We start from the raw sequence: 22,199 nt of genomic DNA on the forward strand, positions 1-22,199 counted from the left end.
GTACCATCATCGATAGGAAACTTTGTTCAGATATCAAAAAGGATACACAAGTTGGTTTAGAATAGCTATGTAATTTTTTAGGACATTAAATATAATGACCTATTTGTCATAACGTAAATGGCAGTGTCACGTTTAATTAAAGCTAGTAATTAGTTTTTCTAAAAAAATAAAAAAGAAACATGTAAATAAGTTGTAATGTGCCACAAATGTGTATAAAATATTTTATTTACCTCATGTACTTGATAATAATACCAAGACAGCGCAAGATCCTAATTGGACTCTATTTCTAATCTCCTTGATAATAATTATCTCTTGGCTCGGTTGCTTCCCAAATGGGCACAACAAAACCTGTCGTAAAAACAAATTTAGTCTTTTTCGGAAATTCTCAACTATTCCACTAGAAGACCTACTATCTTCCACTAACACAAGTACTAAGTAGGGTGTAACTACAATTTTATTTATAATTAATATACAGAAATTATTATAGTTAATCATCTCTTATTTGTATTATTATCTCTCGTTTGTTTCTGATAAATGTCATCTAATTTTTACATCAAAACTGTCGATAAAAGCTATATTCATTTGTTCATTTACTTATCACATCCATGGATACTTTATACTAAAAATAATCCAACATATTACCATCCACGAATTGTAGGCACCATATAAACCTTTTCACTTACTACTGCAAAGTTCCACACCGAGTAGAACTCTTAAACCATGCATATGAAACTGTCATTCCTATGTAAGTCATAACTACAATGGACGTCAGGTGAAAACAGAGGCAGATCAGTAAAGCTTTATGACCATTCCTCGTCGTCACTGAATCTAGACACAAAAACCATTAACTTTCATAACTTGGCTGGTATGTAAAGTGAACTGAACAAGTAAACTGGGATTATCCACCTCATCTTCAAGCAGTTAAAAATGCTTCGAGGTTAGACTGTAACAACACTTAGATGACAATGATGTATTGACAAATATACCTACGGAAACAGGAGGGGTTCCACAGATGCCTCCGCCTTATAAGGAGGAAACAAGAACCTCCGTTTAACTCCAGCCACCAGTGGAGGTTGAGTCAAGGATGAGAGTGATGTATAATACACAGACAAATTGCAACTTATTTTAAAAGCATCCAACTGCTTATCCAGTCTACGTTATGTAGTAGCCACCTGTATTATCAACAAGATAATCAGGGAAAAGTGCACCGGCCACATAATCAAACCCTTCAATAGCGGGAACAGTTTGATTTGGAGCAGGAGGCCCGTTAGTACCAACATCCTTTGAGTTGGCCTTTCCTCTGCCTTTAGCAGAGCGCTTGTTCTCCAAAGGAAATTCAGCAGAGAGCCTTCCCATTTGCTTTTGCAAATCAGCAACTGATTCATTCGTTACTTTCCCTTTTGGACTCTTCTTCCCATCAACAAGTTTCAGCTCCAATCTGTACAAGGCCCATGCATCATACTTGTTGATCTCATATTCATACAAATGCCATTCCAGATTTTTCATTGGCTGTGGATCCATATAGTAGGATCTCTTCAGCCCTCCATAATCATTTATCACTTGCTTCCTAGACTCATGCCAACCCCGCCCGTTATAATCTGGCAGTGACCTCTGCTTTCTGTTTCCACTTTCAAATGCCCTTCGAGGCTTATCAAAGAAAAGCCATTCCCTGATTGTTTCACCCTCAACAACTTTAAGGTCAAAGAGCTCTGCAGAAGCACAAGCAAACGAATCGATATCAGATTTTACAAGTAAAACAAAACAAGAATAAACTGATGTGGTATGACATTCAGCAATCAGAAATACAGAACTGTCTTAGCACACCAACCTGGTGCATTCCAGGGGGACTTTGCAGTGGCAGCACCCTTACATTCTGGAACACCAACATCTTTCCCGTGTGCTTTAGCACTTAGAGCTTGGAAAAGTAAACTATCCTTTAAGCCAACACCCATTGGTCGAACAACTGGAGGTCTTCCAAGATAGCCTTCATTAGGCGCAAGAGCAGCATGATAGTCACTGCAGTAGTCATGAGACTTCTGGCACCAATCTGACCCCATCGCAGGTCGAGGACAATCCCAAAGTGCACATTTAGGTCCCAGGAAAGCAGAGGGTGGAGGGCTAATCTGAATAGGAGACAAATCATCCTCTAGACAAAGATTTAAAGCATCAAATCCAAACTGATCAAAGTCTTGCTGCAGATCAAAAGAATGGTAATCTAATTGTGTTGCAACGCCTAGGTTGTTAATCCCTGCATTGTTGACGACTAAAGGCGTATTTTTGCATTCATCAACCAACTGGTAACCTTGCTCCTGCAGCACCGGAGTTGCATTGAAACCCTGCAGAAAACACATCACTTAACTGGTGAGGATTCATTGCTAAAATTAGTGGGTGAAACTGATAAGAGAAAAAAGAATTCAAAAGAAGAGCTAATTGAAAAAGGACGTCTCTACAAGGAGTGACATTCATTGGAGAATGAGGCTAGAAAAAGAAAATGTCGGCAAACGGATTATCAAATTGAAGCAAGAAGTAAAACTTCAACAAGATGGTCAGTCATGACACAATACATTATGAGGACACAATTTGGAGGAAAGCATTTCCAAGTCCACAATACCACACCAGCTATATCAAAAAGAAGATTAAAGTGGTCACTAGTCAACTACTATCTTGAGTCCTTTAAGCAAAAAGGAATTAGACACAACCAGCAAATGGTACGAATAAATTTATGTAACATATGTAACAGAGCGAGAACTCAGCATCTGTGAACTTTGCAAAGCACAACTGGTCCCAGCCGGGATTAAAGGTAAAATATCCTGATGGGTTTAAGGCCAACAGGAAAATAGTCTATCTATGCTGATCCTTTGAATAGAGCAGAATGGATACAAAGGATACATAACACTGGCCCTAACTAATTTGGTGCGACAGTTGATTGATTATTAATGTGTAATGAGGGACTAAGGAAAACTGAATAACATTCACAGTTTCCAAATTTTGAGATACTTCCAAAAGCACTTTCTGGGACCAAAACCAAAGAGATGAAAGACCAACTTAATTGGCTTGGTTATAACATTTGAAAACCCGACTTAATAGGTTTGGTTTCCTTCTAGAGGAAAACCTATCCAAACCAAACCATGTACACTCTTGTCTGCAAGCTTCCAGGGGGCAATAGATCGAAGAAACTAATGAAGGCAATAGTAGAGAAAATTTTATATAACAAATATTAGATTCAATTTACAAGAAAACTAACATGTTTCAGATATACCAAATTAAGCACCTACGACCAATAAATGTAATGAAATTCCACACTATGTTCTACCAGGACAAGAAAAAAGAGTATTTCACATATCAAGAGATCACTTTTCTGTTGATAAGGTAAATAATGTTACTTACATTGGAAAAGCTCCTGCATACAAAAGGTATACCAAAAGGCAGAGACTCTACAAAAGAATATGATTCTCTACAAGTGACACCCAGTCGTCTATACAAATAGGAATTTAAGGGTGCACAAAAGAGCAATCAAAGACAAAAGGCTATTCCTCGAATGTACAACATCATTTACTACCCACATAAGAGCTAGACGTGCACAACCTCCCACCCTATGTTATCTTCCCTTGCTTCTAACTAACCAGCAGTATAACGCATCTCTGAAAGTGTCTCGCATCAACCACTGCATCCCAAAATAATTCAATACCACCCTCCACGGATCCAACGCATATAGCACCAGCTAACATTAGTAATACTTCTCTCCGCAGATTCTCAGCTATCAAAATCGCATCAACAACCAATGATTTCAGTTTGCATTTTTTTATTTTTAATCCATTTGCAACAAAAAGTCAACTATTAATTAAGCTGGGAAAATAAAAGATGGAGACTGGGTCAAATAAAACAAAGATGGAGAGTCTAGCAAAACACGAACTACAATGAAATTGAAACTCCTAAGATGAATAACCAACCAACCGTATTCTAAAATGGATTCGGAGAAGGTTCATTCTGTTAGAAACAATAACAGTCAAGAGTCCATCACATGAACAAGATAATCTCAAGGAAAATAATTACCTCCTGGAAACCAGTAACATCTTGTTTTTTAGCATCAGGCTCAGGCTTAGGAGCAGCTAATGCACTGGTAGCATCATCTTCCTCCTCACCATGCAGCAGCCTATAGAGGTCTGATGAGATACGGCTTCCTCCCTGCACACCATGTATTAAGATAAACACTACAACTTCATGTGCATTAAAACTATAAACAAAGGCTTGAACACAGAACATACTTAAAACAGTAGCTACCATGATTGCACACAATTACACCATAATGGAGACCGACACAATTACTCTTGAAGTGATTCAAATTTGCACGTGTAATAAATCCAAAAATTTGTAAGCATTTGTTCAAGATGCTTCAATCAAACATAACATTAGACATCACAAACACACTCAGATAAAGACACATGCAGGTCGACACAGAAATATCAAAATTTGATCACATTAATTTAAGACTGATGTGTACCGGCCAATATCACAACATGGACATTGTGGACAGTAAAGGAAACTAAAACCACTGCACACCCCTCTAAAGGGACACAAGGTTAGTTCTTGCCTGCAAAGAAGAGGCAGGGGAAGGCTCATTGAGCTCAGCTTTCCACTCACGAAGCATCTGGTGGACCTGCTCTTCCAGCACCCCAGCATCATAAGTTCGACTTTCTTTCCTTGCAGATTGCAGGTTCATGAACATACCCTGCAGATCATCAACGCGATTTTTCGCCTTGTCCTTGAAGAGCGCACCATTCTTCGAACCCTTCCCCATCTAATCAAACAGAAGAAACCCTCCAATTCTTCACCTGCAAAAAGCCAAAACATTCTCAGTTTTAAAGTAATCATCATTATATGTTCCATTTCACCATCAAGCACAACACATAAACCCAAGATAACCAACAAGATCACATTCCAGATTTCATGTTAGAAAAAGAAATTAAAAACCACAAAAAAAGATCCAACCTATGCACACAAAATCAAGTATTAAACCCGAACCAAAATTCCCATATAATCAAACATAAGTAACAACCACCAAAAGTAGCCAAATTGCACCTCAAGAACCAAAATTTTCACAACACCCAAATCAGAAAAGACACAATCTTGCTCGATTCAACAAAAACCCAGGAAATAAGGCGATCTTAACGGCGGTAGAAAACCCATTTACCTAACCCTAAATCTGGGAATCAAAAGAACAATAACATCATCACAATCAACTAACAATTCTTAACACATAAAGCAAGATTTAAAAGAAAAAGAATAAAACATGGCAAAAAAGTAGACAATTACTCACAAATTAGTCAATCGAAAAAAGTTTTAAAAAGCCGAAATTGGTAAAGTAAAACTGGAAAATTCCCAACCGGCAAGAAGAATAGGGTTCTTACTGGTTATCGGCGGGTGGGTCGGAGGATACAGGAGTGATTGCGGCCTCCGAACAGTGAAGAGAGAGAAAGTGTAAGAAGTGTTTTTGGGTTTTGATTTCCTGTCTGTGAAATTTTCTCTCTCTATATTGAAAGACTGGTTTATATATATTTCTATCCAAACCCTTGAGAAATCTACGTGGCAGTTGTTAATTAAGATAAAACTAAAACATTAAATCCAACTGAAATTAAAATATTCGTGTGTGGTCTGATTTCATGAAGTCTTGATTTAAATATATTAAATAGAAAATGTATACTAATACTAATCAACTATATATGTGTTGTGTATGGTTGATTAGTATTAAATAAAATTTATTTATTTTTTGAAAAATCAAAGGAAGCATTAGTATACATTATACTTTTTTTTTATGCAATGAATTTATCACATTTTAATTTTTGTATATAAAAAATTGAAGATAATAGGTGATTTTAAAAATATATATATATTTTCAGTTTTTTGCATGCTTATTTTTTGGACATAAGATCTTAATTTGCAATAAGTTATGACTTTCTTACTGGTTTTTGACACACTTGTAAATTGTAATGTTCAACTCTAATTTTTCTTTAGTGTAGTTGCATTTAACATATAGATTTCTTTGCATAAGTGTCGAAATAATTAATATTGTTTTATATATATATATATATATAATATGCATCATTATATCAGATGTGGCTGCATTGTTGTAAGCATTAGATAATAGTAGTACCGACTCTATAATACATACGAATCGTAGTTAATGAATCTAGGTTTATATCTATCAGTGGAACCATCAGAGCTATACTTCCTTTTAAAAAGTATTTATTTACCACTAATGAATTTAGTTGTTCAGGTAAACCAATAAATCTTAAGTATTATTTTATAGAATATAATTTGTTTTAGCTTTTACGATTTCTTTATAAGAGGCGTGCGAAGAGAAAAAATTGTGTTAGAAAACATATAGAATCAATATCAATAAGATAAATGTTCTTTTACTCCTCCTTAAATTCTCATTTTCAAAATCATTGTTGCACGGGAAATATTATCTCTTATTTTAAAAAATATTATCAATTGTTTTTTTTATTTCAACTGTATTATTACGCTCAATCATATCACTACTAACATAACAAGAAATTTATATGCATCAACAAATCCGAGAAATAAACAATTCAATATATTACTTTATTATGGATTTATTGCAGGATCATATATTTATAAAATACGCAAGACTCCTCCAACTTTCTAATATTTCAAGTTAATATATAATTTTTCCACAACTCATAAGGTTTTTTCTATTTATTTTTTTAAAACAATAAAGCATCCTATTTTGTAAATGACTCAATAAAATGGCTTCACCACAAAAATAAAAAAACTGTTAGGAGCATAAGAACTGACAAGCATACATTGAATTCTTATTTTTATTTTTATTTTACTTTGAAATATACATTAAAAACATATGAAAGATCCATTTACCCTTTAAAAATGCCTTTTGAATTATGAATCTGATTATTAATATGTATTGCAGTGGACCAAAAAGTTAAAGAAGAATGAAAAAAGACACACTAAAACAGGACTCCATTTTTAGAATTGGGGTGGCACAAAGAGATTGGTCCTTTTTACCCAAATTGAGAAAGAAGATAGAAGCCTTTGTGAGCAAAATTCAGATCCATCAGCAAAAAAGGTCCCTTTTGGTGGGTAAGTAAAAAGAGAGAAACAACAAGGCAAGGAAGGCATAAAGGCACACCCCACTATCCATCTTCAAGATTCCCTATGGGCTGTAGTCAATTCATGATGCCTCCCATTCATTTAATGTGCTAAAGTATAAATATTGGTGTTACATTTGTATTTATACATAACTTTTGCAGGTAAGGGGCATCTGGTCATAATGTCACTTCACTAGTATTGAGCATTAGAACATGGCTGAACAACATTTCACTATTTAGCACCCTATGATGCTAAGTACACAAGTCTCTTAAAAGCATGTGGTGTTAGACATATGTAAAATCAGTATAGTGCCATAAATCAAAGGAGGAAACAGCAAAAATTCAGGCTATGGAACTCACAATATTGATCACATCAATGGAAATTTTCATAAGATTCAACTTCATTTTCAGCAAGGAGCCTAGGCTTCTGGTTTACAGAAGGCATATGTTTCTTGGCTCCAAAGAATGAGAAAATATCTGATCATTTTGCTGCAAAAAACATCACACAAAAGATCATGCTGGTGTTGGTACCTTGCCTTCTTCAACTTGAGAAGGTCTGAAATTGAACACTCCAGCTAGTCCTCGTCCCCTTGCTAACTGTTCAAGCTCTTGAATTTTGCTTTTCAGGCTCTCCACCTCTCGTGACAGTGAGTCATCTCTTTCCCTCATTTGCTGAGAAAACGAATGAGGATCTCAAATATAGCTCAAACAAATTTCAAGAAGGATGAATTTCAGTTCATTATAAGAGCTAATAGGGGTTTTTGATCTCAACTCATGATGTAATAGAACATAATTGTTTAACACCAGAATCAATAAAATTCAAATTAGCAAATTACAACAGTTCCTTCTGCTGCTACAAAGAGACAGGTAAATCAGGGTGCATTTTCAGGTTTGGTAATAGAAATGATATGTAATTAAAGGGATACTTGGTGAATCCACCTATCTTCTCTAAGAGAAGTATGCAAGAGCAATGATGGATGTGGCACAAAATTGGTCCGTTATGTTATCCAAAAAGTGCTCGCTATACTGGGCCCATTCCATGAAATTACATTGAGATAGAATAAGTAACCATAACCTAATTTATAATAATAATAATAATATTTATAAGTAATAATAAGAATACTTAAAAAATGGACCTTGTCAACTCAACCTCAAGAGTTAGCTCTTGAGAATTATAGTCAGTAACCATAAACTTGAGAAAGAGATGCAAAGGTAGATGTTTACTGAGATAACATCACAGGAACAAACATATACTTTTAGGAATGTTCAGTGTTTTTGGTTTTGGGTGATATGAAAGAGTTTGTCAAGACCAAACAAGTAACCGAAGAATTCGAGAGACTACCTCCAGCTCTTGCCTGCGAAGTTCCTCCTTTTTGGCTTCTGATCGAGAACTTCTTTGCACCTCAAAGGAAAGTGCAGCAACTGCAACCTGTTTCAGCAATTTAAGGAAGTAACCAAAGCAAAAAATTAGACAACATAAAGGTGCTAGATGCAAGATACCAAAGTTAAGTGTTATTGCATCACTCCAAACTAACCACCATTATTAATAGATTCAACCAAATATAATGATGTCCTCTCCAAGCTGTATTATTCATGATTCATTACTGTCTCACTCACAAGAAATTCACAAACAAATGAAACAGATTATTTTTGTTACTACCTGTTGTTTCCTATGCTTCGGTTATCACATTATTTGATTGTTGTTACCGTTCCTTGTTTTCTGAATGCTATGTAGTGTTTTCCCTATTGTTTGCTATGTCCTCATTACTTTTGGATTTTTCTCTTCAAACAACTTTGATATACATTACTTGAGTCGAGGGTCTTTCAGATACAACCTCTCTACCTCCACGAGGTAGGGGTAAAGTCTGAGTACACTCAACCCTCCCCGGATCCCACCACCTGTGGGATTACACTGGGTATGTTGTTGTTGTTGGATAAAGCCAACTGGTAGCCCCTCATTCTAATTCATATTGTGTACGATTATGAAATGCTAAAGTAAAGCTTCCAGATTTGCAAAAGAATAATAGACTTTCAGTGATCAAATCATATGTCACTTATGTGAGGCGGAAGATTTTTTAACACCTATAAGAAGGGGAAGGTTTTTTAACTAAGCAGAGAAAGAAGATTAGAGTGGTTCCAATTGAAGATGCTAACTCAATCCTGTAAGCCCGAGACATAAAAAGCACAGATGGAAGTAAGAAAAGGGTATGAGTTCATGTGGCAGCTGGTGACTGTTAGTGGTCCGAAGATTTGAGAAGTCAATAGAGGTTGATGAAAAATGCAGAAGAAGTGTATAAAACATATTTACTCCTAACAGAAGGATATAACCTTCGCTATTGACAGATGGATAAACAGTAAAAACCGTACACTTCCTACTAAACTCTAAGGACCCGTTTGGTAGGAGGTATTAATCAAAATAGTCCATGGATTAAAATTTAGTCCATCAAAAATATTGTTTGGTTACTTTATTTAACCTAATTCATGGATTAGTTATACCTTATACAAGGTCTTATCTAATCCCTAGAAAAGGGAGGGATAAGTAATCCAAGGTTTAACAATCCTTAGATAAGACCCCTAAATGACTAAACTATCCTCAAATCTTTCTTCCTAATTTATTTTTTTTGTAATTTAATGTTTTTTTTATTTATATGAGAATATTTATAAATATTCTTTTAAATTCTCCAAATTCGTTCCATGTGATTTGATGATTTCACAAATTAATATTTTTTTCTCCATGTTTGATTTGTTATATTCGGTTGGTTTTTTCATTTTTTTAAAATGTAGTTCGTCGATTGACCACTTGAACTATTTAAAAAAAAAAAAAAGCTTTGTGTATTTGAACAATTTAATTAGCCTTAAATCTATGTTAAGTTCAAGGTATATTTAACCAACAAAAAAATTAGAAATATACCGTGCTATCAAGGATCTCTATGGTGGCATATCACATCTCAAAATTAATAATAATTTTTTAAATATATTTTAGTAATTAACTTGACAAATTAAATGAAATATAAAATCTCATAATAACTCAAGGGTATAATATGAAACTTTTTCTAGAATTTTAAATCAAACATAAGATTAAATGGGAAACAATAAACCAAACACTTGATAAAAAATAATCCCTGCATTACTAAACCATGCATTACTAATCCCTGCATTATTAATCCATGCATTAGTAATCCCTGCGTTATGCATCTTTGTACCAAACGACCCCTAAAGACATCCAGAAGGTCAAGGAAGTTGGTGATGTGATGACAGGGGAGCCGGCGACCGAAGCCTGGCTGAACGGCGGCCGTAACTATATCTGTCCTAAGCTAGCGAAATTTCTTGTCGGGTTAGCTTATAAGTTGCAAGTCACAGTAATGTTTTAGGTATATTTATCTGAAAGTGAGATATTAGAGAACTATCTAGACATGTCATTACAGAGTCAAGTGGGTAGAAAATGTTTGCAGTTACTGTAACCGTTACCTCATCCTAAAGAAATTTTTCGAAACTAAAATCGATTTAAATCTTATTTAAGATCAACAATGTCTTAAGAGAGATTGAGTGGATTATTAATTTAAAATGAATTATTAAACAAATCGATTATAAATAGTAACTAACGATTTCACATCTAAAAAAGCTAGAAAAATAGATTTTGAACAAAAGTATGTATAATGAAAAAATAAAAGTATTAGGGCCCTATCTTATATTTCAATTTAGTCCCCAATCTTATTGAGTCGGCCTTAGAGCTCGTTCATATTGATGGTCTCAAACTTGGAAGTTAGAGGGTCAATCAAAAACAATCTCTCTACATCACAAAAGTAGGTGTAAGGCTTTTAATCTTACCCTCCTCAGACTTTACTTATGGGATTACATTGAGTTTGTTTTGCTTTGTCATGTCCTCAACAAACTTTGGTATCACTCACTTGTGCCTCCATAGGGTCAAAGGAACTCAGATTCCTCATAAACAGAACTCTCTGTGAAAAAAAATATCCACAAATAAGGATATCAAAAATTCAAAGAACAGCACAAGAAATCTGCTTTTGATATCATCGCTTACTCGTCCACAATGCTAATCTGATCAAATGAATGAACAATGTGTACTTATACAAAAATTAGTCACATAATGTATCAGCAAATGTTTACATTAGTGCTTATAACCAATTATAACACAGACTTATCTTTTAAAACGACATCGTTGTACCCAAATATTCTTACAAAACAAGCGATCAACTGCTCTTGTATCACATCTTCAGCAGGAAGCTCTACATCTGTCTCATTCTTCAAAGACGTAACACCTTTATCGACGATCCCACAAGGCACAATATGCTTAAAGTAGTTTAAATCAGGGTCCATGTTGAATGCTAATCCATGAGATGTGATCCCAGATGAAATTCTAACTCCAATCGCGCCAATCTTTTTGTCCTCAACCCAAACCCCAGTTTCGCATTTTTGTCCAGCCTGTGCTTTCACACCATACATAGATGCCAATTCAATCATGGTTAGCTCAAGTTTCTCAACGTACATTCTAGCCCCTAAACCAATATCTCTCAACGAAACAATGGGATATAAGATCGCTTGGTGAGGACCATGAAAAGTAATGTCACCTCCTCTTTGCGTATAGTGAAGTTCCGCCCCTATGGACTTGAGCTCGGTATCAGGAATGAGTAGATTATGAACTGTTTCCCTTTTGCCAACTGTATACGTCGGTGGATGTTGTAGAGATAATAGGGTATCAGTAATTTTTAGAGCTTTTCTATGAGATGCCAACTTCTCTTGCAGCTTCAATGCCTCCAGGTAATTTATCGTGCCCATCTTCCAAACCTCAAGGCTGCGCCTCATTTGCCTGAACATCACGAAACAATCAATCATTCGTGTAAGTGAAGAATACTGAAACAAAATGACAAGCTCACGATATCAGATTTGGTGGCCGGAGCAGTTTCTCAGGTCACAAACTTGTCCCAAATGTTATACTCTACATTTTCTCAAAGTAAAGACAAAGATACGCCTTACGCGCATAGAAGAGTTTAAATCAAATCTGTCCACAAACGCCCTCCATTCTCACATTTGTTTTCTTCCAGGAAATGGATACATGATATTAGAAAGTAAATAAAATCACACAAGCAATCAAATGTGTCTCAAATTTTGCCTACCTAAACCTCATTCAATAGACTAATATTGCAATAAAACCTGTTCCATAATTTAAACAAAACTTATTCTAAATCATTAATCAATTAGGCTTCTTTAATCACACAAATCATCTTTCATCCCAAATTCACCTATTTAGCAAACCATTATTATTCCTTTTAACTAGTCTTCATTCTAAACAAACAGATTGTCCATTCCATGAATCACAGAATCACATCGCCAACATATCAAATCGTAAAGGAAACGAAAATGAACATACAATTGAAGAATTGGAGCCCACTTCTCTTTGCGATTTTTGGCTATAAACAGAGAGCTCTGATTGAGAACACATTCGGAGTGACCAATGACCTCAAATAGTACTCATCATTCTCAACAGAGACTCACACCAGGGATATATACATTTAAAATCCAATTTTAAAATTTGTCTTTGAATCTGATTATTCAATGTAATGCCAAATCAAGATCTGGGGTTTTCCTTTTTTTCCTTCTGTTATTGGATAAAGTAATCAATTTCATAATTTAGTTTACAACAACAAGAAACACCCCTTTTACAAAATACAACCCTATATGCTCAAAACTCAAAAGTTAATGAAGCTAACAAAGCAAGATATGTTTTTTTTCCCTTCATTGACCTACCATACATCAAATAGAAAAGCCCCTTTAAAGCATATGAGTGCATATGAGTGTTACATCAAAATATTCACCAAAAATGGATTTTAAGAAAAAGGGAAACACTCAAATCAATTCAAAGAAAGAAAAGTAAGTTGAGGAAATATATATAAAGATAAATAAGGTAGAGAGAGAACCTACAAGATTTTTCAATCTTATTTTTTGTTAATTTTCCACTCCATTTCTTTCCACCATTTGCTTCTCACAGTTTTTCCATTATTGGGTTATTGGTTGGATTTTGAGTTTGTAATATGAGTTATTGGGTAAATTGATAATCTATTAAAATTATAATAATTTATTATTTTTAGCCTTAGATAAATATTAAATTCACTATCTTACTTATTGATCACTTTTCCTTTTAACTTCAATTTCACACTATATGTTACTTTGAGTTTGCAATTTCACATTATACTTTGTTTCTTTTAATTTCTTTTTGTGTTGCACTTGAATTTTTGATATCCTTATTTGTGGATATTTTTTCACAGAGAGAGAGTTCTGTTTATGAGGAACCTGAGTTCCTTTGACCCTATGGAGGCACAGGTGAGTGATACCAAAGTTTGTTGAGGACATGACAAAGCAAAACAAACTCAATGTAATCCCATAAGTAAAGTCTGAGGAGGGTAAGATTAAAAGCCTTACACCTACTTTTGTGATGTAGAGAAATTGTTTCTGATTGACCCTCTAACTTCCAAGTTTGAGACCATCAATATGAACGAGCTCTAAGGCCGACTCAATAAGATTGGGGGACTAAATCGAAATATAAGATAGGGCCCTAATACTTTTATTTTTTCATTATACATACTTTTGTTTAAAATCTATTTTTCTAGCTTTTTTAGATGTGAAATCGTTAGTTACTATTTATAATCGATTTGTTTAATAATTCCTTTTAAATTAATAATCCACTCAATCTCTCTTAAGACATTGTTGATCTTAAATAAGATTTAAATTGATTTTAGTTTCGAAAAACTTCTTTAGGATGAGGTAACGGTTACAGTAACTGCAAACATTTTCTATAAGCAATATGTATATTCTAGATGGTAGGAAACTTTCACAACACCCAAATCAGAAAAGACACAATCTTGCTTGATTCAACAAAAACCCAGGAAGTAAGGCGATCTTAACGGCGGTAGAAAACCCATTTACCTAACCCTAAATCTGGGAATCAAAAGAACAATACTATCTTCACAACTAACAATTCTGAAGGGAATATACACATAAAGCAATATTTAAAAGAAAAGGAATAAAACATGGCAAAAAAGTAGACAATTACTCACAAATTAGTCAATCAAAAAAAGTTTTAAAAAGCCGAAATTGGTAAAGTAAGCCAGGAAATTTCCCAACCGGCAAGAAGAATAGGGTTCTTACCGGTAATCGGAGGGTGGGTCGGAGGAGACAGGAGAGATTGCGGCCTCCGAACAGTGAAGAGAGAGAAAGTGTAAGAAGTGTTTTTGAGTTTTGATTTCTCTGTGAAATTTCCTCTCTCTATATATATTGAAAGACTGGTTTATATATATTTCTATCCAATCCCTTGAGAAAAAAATAAAATAAAATAAAAATCTACGTGGCAGTTGTTAATTAAGATAAAACTAAAAAATTTAAATCCAACTGAAATTAAACTATTCGTGTGTGGTCTGATTTGATAAAGTCATGATTTAAATATATTAAATAGAAAATGTATTACTAATCAACTATATGTGTATAGAAATGGATTATTTTTTTTGAAAAATCGAAGGAAACATCAGTACACATTATACTTTTTTTTTTATGCAATGAATTTATCACATTTTTATTTTTGTATAGAAAAAATTGAAGATAATAGGTGAATTTTAAAAATATATATATTTTTTCAGTTTTTTTGTATACTTATTCTATGGACATAAGATCTTAATTTGCAATAAGTTATGACTTTCTTATTGGTTTTTGACACATTAGTAATGTTTAACTCTAATTTTTCTTAGTGTAGTTGCATTTAATATATAGATTTATTTGCACAAGTGTTGAAATAATCAATATTATTTATAAGTAAATTGTTCTATTTTTTTTTGGGATAATAAAGGAAATATATATTTATTTGTATAATATGCATCATTACATCATATGTGGCTGCATTATTGCGAGCATTATATAATAGTATTGGCTGCATAATAAATACAATAGCTAATATATTTAAGTAAACTCTTAACAATGAATCTAGGTTTATATCTATCAATGGAATCATCAAAATTATACTTCCTTCTAAAAAATAGTAATTATTTACAACAAATGAGTTTAGTTTTTCGGGTGAACCAATAAATCTTAAGTATTATTTTCTAGAATATAATGTGTTTTAGCTTTTACAATTTGTTTCATAAGAGGCGTACGAATAGAAAAAATTGTGTTAGAAAATATATAGAATCATTATCAATAAGATAAATGTAAAATCCATAATCTTTTATTGTTCTTTTGCTCCTCCTTTAATTCTCATTTTCAAAATCATTTTGAACGACAATGAGCATTGGAAGTATTTTCACTTTGAACAATAGGAACATAAGAAATATTATCTCTTATTTTTTTTAAAAACACTACCAATTGTTTTTTTTATTTCAACGGTATTATTACACTCAATCATATCACTACTAACATACCAAGAAATTTATATGCATCACTATTACCAACATATCCGAGAAAAAAACAATTTAGTATATTACTTTATTATGGATCTATTGTAGGATCATGTATTTATAAAATACGCAAGACTCCTCCAACTTTCTAATATTTCAAGTTAATATATAATTTTTCCACAACTCATAAGGTTTTTTCTATTTATTTTTTTAAAACAATAAAGCATCCTATTTTGTAAATGACTTCACCACAAAAAAACTGTTAGGGGCATAAGAACTGACAAGCATACAATGAATTCTTATTTAATTTATACATTAAAAACATATCAAAGATTTATTTACCATTTAAAATGCCTTTTGAATTATAAATCTGATTATTAATATTATATACAATGGAACAAAAAAGTTAAAAGAAGAATGAAAAAAGACACTAAAATAGGACTCCATTTTTAGAATTGGTGTGGCACAAAGAGATTAGTCCTTTTTACCCACATTGAGAAAGAAGATACTCTTCTGTCCCTAATTACTTGTCTACTTTTCTTTTTTTAATTATCCCTAATTACTTGTTCATTTTGACAAATCAAGAAAGGACAAAATATTTTTACCTATTATACCCTCGATTAATTACTTTGAAAAAGATAGAACTTCTTGAAAATCTTAGGTTTTTAATTTATCCACTTCATAGTTAACAAGATTAAAATGGTAAACTCGCTATATCGATAATTACTTTCTTAATAGGTGTGTCAATTCAAAAGTGGACAAGTAATTAGGGACAGAGGGAGTAGAAGCTTTTTGTGAGCAAAATCCAGATCCATCAGCAAAAAGGTCCCTTTTGGTGGGTAAGTAAAAAGAGAGAAACAGCAAGGCAAGGAAGGCATCACACCTCACTATCCATCTTCAAGATTCCCTATGGGCTGTAGTCAATTCATGATGCCTCCCATTCATATAAATGTGCTAAAGTATAAATATTGGTGTTATATTTGTATTACATAAAACTTTTGCAGGTAAGGAGCATCTGGTCAAAATGTCACCTCACCAGTATTGAACATTAGAACATGGCTGAAAAAAAATCTCCAAATCCAACATTTCACAATTTAGCACCCTATGATGCTAACTGCTAAGTACACAAGTCTCTTGAAAGCATGTGGTGTTAGACATAAGTAAAATCAGTATAGTGCCATAAATCAAAGGAGGAAACAGCAAAAACTCAGGCTATGGAACTCACAATATTGATAACATCAATGGAAATTTTCATAAGATTCAACTTCATTTTCAGCAAGGAGCCTAGGCTTCTGGTTTACAGAAGGCATATGATTCTTGGCTCCAAAGAATGAGAAAATATCTGATCATTTTGCTGCCAAAACATCACACAAAAGATCATGCTGGTGTTGGTACTTTGCCTTCTTCGACTTGAGAAGGTCTGAAATTGAACACTCCAGCTAGTCCTCGTCCCCTTGCCAACTGTTCAAGCTCTTGAATTTTGCTTTTCAGGCTCTCCACCTCTCGTGACAATGCATCATCTCTTTCCCTCATTTGCTGAGAAAACGAATGAGGATCTCAAATATAGCTCAAACAAATTTCAAGAAGGATGAATTTCAGTTCATTATAATAGCTAATAGATGTTTTTGATCTCAACTCATGATGTAATAGAACAGGAAAGGATTGTTTTAGACAGAAAATTCAAAGAAGATGAAGATGATGATGATGATGATGATGATGACTGATGATGATACTTAAAAAATGGACCTTGTCAACTCAACCTCAAGAGTTAGCTCTTAACAATCATAATTAGTAACCATAAACTTGAGAAAGAGATGCAAAGGTAGATGTTTACTGAGATAACATCACAGGAACAACACATATACTTTTAGGAATGTTCAGTGTTTTTGGTTTTGGGTGATACAAAAGAGTTTGTCAAGACCAAACAAGTAACCGAAGAATTTGAGAGACTACCTCCAGATCTTGTCTGCGAAGTTCCTCCTTTTTCGCTTCTGATCGAGAACTTCTTTGCACCTCAAAGTAAAGTGCAGCAACTGCAACCTATTTCAGCAATTCAAGAAAGTAGCCAAAGCACAAAATTAGACAACATAAAGGTGCTAGATGCAAGATACCAAAGTCGAGTGTTATTGCATCACTCCAAACTGACCACCATTATTGACAGATTCAACCAAATATAATGATGCCTCCCATGCTGCATTATTCATGATTCATTACTGTGTCACTCACAAGAAATTCACAAACAAAATAACAACCAAATAATGTGATAACAGATTATTTTTGTTACTACATGCTGTTTCCTATGCTTTGGTTATCACATTATTTGGTTGTTATTACTGTTCCTTGTTTTCTGAATGCTATGTAAGGTTTTCCCTATTGTTTGCTATGTCCTCTTTATTTTTGGATTTTTCTTTTCAGATAGTTTTGGTATACGTTACTTGAGTCGAGGGTCTTTCAGATACAACCTCTCTACCTCCACGAGGTAGGAGTAAGGGCTGAGTACACTCAATCCTCCCCGGATCCCACCACCTGAGGGATTACATTGGGTATGTTGTTGTTGGATAAAGCAACTGGTGACCACTCATTCTAATTCATATTGTGTACGGTTATGAAATGCTAAAGTAAAGCTTCCGATTTTGCCCAAGAATAATAGACTTCCAGTGATCAAATCATATGTCACTTATATGTTATATGAAGCGGATTTTTTTTTTTTCACTTTTATGAAGGGGAAGATTTTTTAACTAAGCAGAGAGAGAAGATTAGAGTGGTTCCAATTGAAGATGCTGACTCAATCCTGTAAGCCTGAGACATGAAATCATAGACATAATAAGAAAAGATGGAAGTAAGAAAAGGGTATGAGTTCATGTGGCAGCTGGTGACTGTTAGTGATCCAAAGACTTGAGAAGTCAACAGAGGTGGATGACAAATGCAGAAGAAGTGTATAATGCATATTTACACCTACAGAAGGACACTTACCTTGGCTATTGACAGATGGCTCCATTAAGAATCTATCTCATATAAACAGTGAAAACCGTACACTTCCTACTAAACTCTGAAGACATCCGGAAGGTCGAGGAAGTTGGTGACGTGATGACAGGGGAGCCAGCAACTGAAGCCCCCGTGAACGGTGACTGTAACTATAATTGTCCTAAGGTAGCGAAATTCCTTGTCGGGTTAGCTTATAAGTTGCAAGTCACAGTGATGTTTTAGGTATATTTATCTGAAAGAGAGATATTAGGGATGTCTTCAACATAATAAGTAGTGTTCAGTACGATCTAAATATTGCATTGACCACTCTTAAAAATTTAGAATAAGCAGTAATTAAAAGGAAAAGATTGACTTCTCGCATGTTGGGATGTCAAGAAAATTGCCTGAAAATATATTTCTTGAGAATTTTGAAGTGAACTAAAGAAAAGGAAAACAAAAATCATGTCATTGCATTTGTTTATGTGAAAGGAAATGGATTTTTAAAACACAAACTATTTGCTTTCAAGTTTTCAAAATATTTTTTTTTTTGGATGACAAGGGAAACCAGCAGCCGCTACCCTTTGGGTGCAAGTTTTCAAAATATTTTCTAGGACTTAACTTCAAGTTAAGTCTTTCATGTAAGAGAGTTTTTCATTGTTTGCTGACTAACCACACATAAAGTGTAAATAATTATCATCAGCACATCCCTTTCCCTTCCTTAGCAACAAAGGATACTTCAAAAAAAACACAGATAAGCCCTAGAGTCTAGGAGTTCAAGTGTAACTCTTGGTACTTCCCTTTTCCTTACTTAGCAACCCATGATAACTCGAAGAGAAGGAGATTAGCACTAGAACCCAAGAGATCAAGTCTAACACATCCAAGATAGCTGAAAGGGAACTCACCACACAAACTCGGTTCAAGATTTTGTAGCACAACCAGAAAGTGCATTCAGTGTAAAATGTTGGTTAAAATTATACTTGAAATCTTTTTGCTCTAATATTTCAGAAACTAAAAGAGAAAATATAGAAGTCTTCAGCAGGCAGTATTATTTTTGACAATCCAATAGTGTGAAATCAGAATTGTAAGGAACAAGAGGTTAGGCCTTCTAATACAGTGTATCTCGAGATGGTAGCTATGAGACTTTCATGTATACAAGTTTCAGAGCTCTAAGTTTTGTGTTTCAAACTCTTCCTGGGAAAAGAAATCACAAGGCAGTTGAACAGAGAAGGATTCAGTGCTCATGTTGAATCAGACTTATTCCCACATATTGATGCAAAGAGACTTTAATGCCCAAGATTTCAAGGGCTATGTGGATCATTAGAAATTGCCACTGCTAGTCTGGGTGACAAAGGTAGCACGACTACATCGATACTGCAGTCAGAGTGGATATCATGTTTTAAATTCACTAGAATTCAAACCTAGAGTAGTTAGCGAAGTGTATGCTCTCAGAGGCGGAGCCCGTATTAAGAGTTTGGGGTTCTAAATTTCCTTCTCCTTCCTTACCATTGAGTTGTCAATTAGTTTTATTAGGTGTTCACAAGTTATTACTTAATTTTCTAGTACAAATTTTGGGTCTACAAAAAAGCTATTGGGTTCGTCTGACCCATGAACTCCCACCTAGCTCCGCTCCTGTATGATCTTATCTAAACAATAATGATATGTATCAGTTAACAAACAGAGGAAGCTTAGATAACTATCTAGACATGTCATTACAGAGTCAAGTGGGAAAATAGGCAATACCGAAAAGACAAAAGCCTCCCCCAGAAGATCAACAGCAGCTTGAACAGCTTTTTCTTCATCCAAAGGCCGTATCTCTACATTGGTTGCATGACCATATAACCGCCTCTGCATTGTTGTTGTGATCCGGTGGTTTGCCTGCTTCCAACAATGGATGTGTTCAAACAGATGAAATTTGAAATGCTAATTGAATTCAAGAGATTAACATATGAAGGAAAAAGTTTTTGAAAGATGGTATTTGCATCTACAAACAAAGCATAAATAGCTGAAATAATGCACTGAGGTGTAATAAAGTGAAATGCTTAGAGGAATGCAACAACATTTCTTGCATTGCATTATTAAGGGGTTAAAAGAACTAGAGAGCAAGAAAAGTGCATGTACTTATTAAAAGTAAGGAAGCACATGCAACAATCAGCTATTTAGAGATGACAAGATCAAACAGCATTAAAACTCTTCAACCGGAACACCAGCCACTCGTATCAGGTATTGTAAGATGTGACCATTAGAATCATCCAATCACCTAAGTAAATCTTACCAGTCCCTCAATTCAGAACTACAAGTGCTAAAGAACAAAGCACAATCCCCCAAAGTTATAACCAAAACAAAAATGATAGCCAATCTTCCCATGTGAAATAAATTGGCATATGTATAATGGTTTTCATCGCATTTTGTTTTCTGAATGAGGAATTATGCAACTGTGCTACTTATGCTCTTTCAATAACTCACAACTAACTGAACTGGATGTGAGACTATAACTAACTAACAGGAACAAAATTGTAAAATTGCAGGTCGGTCACGTGACATAAACTTATGCTCTTGTCAATTAAACTTTTTACTCCTTAAGTCTAAAACCAACCACATAACATTAGGCATACATATCAAACTCTTTTCTCCCAGCACTAACTGATTTATACTACAATCACTGGTCTATCCGTTTGAATAGCCTCAATTAGATTCTGGTAATGTGATAAACAGCAACAAGGCCAACCATTTTTTGCTGAAACGGACTAAGAGCTTTTATTACGGAATTGGAATCAATGCCCTATGTGGTCACCAATTCTATACAAAATATGAAGTCCTCACTCCTCATATACATAAAGTTAGAAACTTTGCTAGTCCTAGTCCTACTCCTAGCCCAATCATTCTTTTAGGGGAAGAGGGACAGAAGAAATGCACAATTTATGCCCTCTTCATTCTAATTAGCTATACAAAAAAGGAGATTTAGATCAAATTCATGCCCTATAAAGAGGATATCATTTCTAAAATAATCGGGGATTACCTGGGCCATGCTGACAATGAAATTACGAAACTTTGGGTGCAACCCAGCTTGTTGCTTAAGCCTACTGCCAATGGGTTTGCTCAGTGTTTTCAATGCAAGTGTCCCAAGCTTCAATAGTGGCAGAACCATTACTGTATCAACAATTTCTCGATCTGGGTAAATTCTAAAAGGAAATCAATCAACGTTAAAGAGGATTGTATATGCAAAGACGTTCCATGTGTGTGTTTCTACAAGTAGTTATATATGTAAAGATTCATGAAATTGTAAGTTGACCAGTTGAGAAAGGGCTGATTTCTTGGGGAATAAGCTAAAATGCGTGTGGGGTTAAAGTGAAGGTTCTTTCATGGAAGCTAGAATGTCTGGCTGAATACAAATTCCTATAAAATTGTGAACATGTTTAACGGCAGATAATCAAATATTATTACGGTGTGTGATTAGTTGACTTCTCTCCGTTGATCGGTGGATGGCTGAAAAATCGAAACCAGAGATTTTGGGGGTGTTTGGAAATAATAAATTCCAGGGAATAAGGGTTAAAATTGTCTTTCCGATCTAAGGGCGTTTTTCATATCAGACAAATTATCTCAAGATTAATTATTTTGAGTTTAAATAAAAAAATGATTATTATTATCTCACAATTTTATCTCATTCAAACATGGTATAAAATTATTCAATTTCACATATATTTTTGATGGGTAT

At 34.3% G+C, this 22,199-nt stretch overlaps 3 protein-coding genes across 5 annotated transcripts; all 3 read right to left on the reverse strand.

Moving 5' to 3' along the window:
- Positions 1–842: 842 nt before the first annotated feature.
- LOC125822703 (transcription factor VOZ1-like) lies at positions 843–14,385 on the reverse strand. The gene is made up of 5 exons (XM_049502135.1): positions 14,289–14,385; positions 4,592–4,832; positions 4,054–4,185; positions 1,829–2,336; positions 843–1,709 (listed from the first exon to the last, which is right to left on the reverse strand). The coding sequence occupies exons 2-5, from the start codon at positions 4,796–4,798 to the stop codon at positions 1,153–1,155; spliced, it is 1,404 nt and encodes a 467-aa protein (XP_049358092.1). The 5' UTR covers positions 4,799–4,832; positions 14,289–14,385; the 3' UTR covers positions 843–1,152.
- LOC125822747 (OPA3-like protein) lies at positions 7,473–21,892 on the reverse strand. 3 transcript variants are annotated; one of them, XM_049502186.1, is made up of 5 exons: positions 21,504–21,859; positions 20,228–20,362; positions 17,537–17,563; positions 8,467–8,526; positions 7,473–7,796 (listed from the first exon to the last, which is right to left on the reverse strand). In XM_049502186.1, the coding sequence occupies exons 1-5, from the start codon at positions 21,630–21,632 to the stop codon at positions 7,638–7,640; spliced, it is 510 nt and encodes a 169-aa protein (XP_049358143.1). In that variant the 5' UTR covers positions 21,633–21,859; the 3' UTR covers positions 7,473–7,637. The 3 variants fall into 3 exon arrangements, with proteins under 3 accessions (XP_049358143.1, XP_049358144.1, XP_049358142.1); XM_049502187.1 differs by lacking the exon at positions 17,537–17,563 and having other exon boundaries at positions 8,467–8,553; XM_049502185.1 differs by lacking the exons at positions 7,473–7,796; positions 8,467–8,526 and adding an exon at positions 16,479–17,059 and having other exon boundaries at positions 17,477–17,563; positions 21,504–21,892.
- On the reverse strand, positions 11,188–12,141 carry LOC125822737 (octanoyltransferase LIP2, mitochondrial). The gene has a single exon (XM_049502174.1). The coding sequence runs from the start codon at positions 11,976–11,978 to the stop codon at positions 11,271–11,273; it is 708 nt and encodes a 235-aa protein (XP_049358131.1). The 5' UTR covers positions 11,979–12,141; the 3' UTR covers positions 11,188–11,270.
- Positions 21,893–22,199: the final 307 nt, after the last annotated feature.

This window comes from Solanum verrucosum, unplaced genomic scaffold, assembly GCF_900185275.1.
Source record: "Solanum verrucosum unplaced genomic scaffold, falcon-dt-bn FXZP01000103.1, whole genome shotgun sequence".
NCBI lineage: Eukaryota > Viridiplantae > Streptophyta > Magnoliopsida > Solanales > Solanaceae > Solanum > Solanum verrucosum.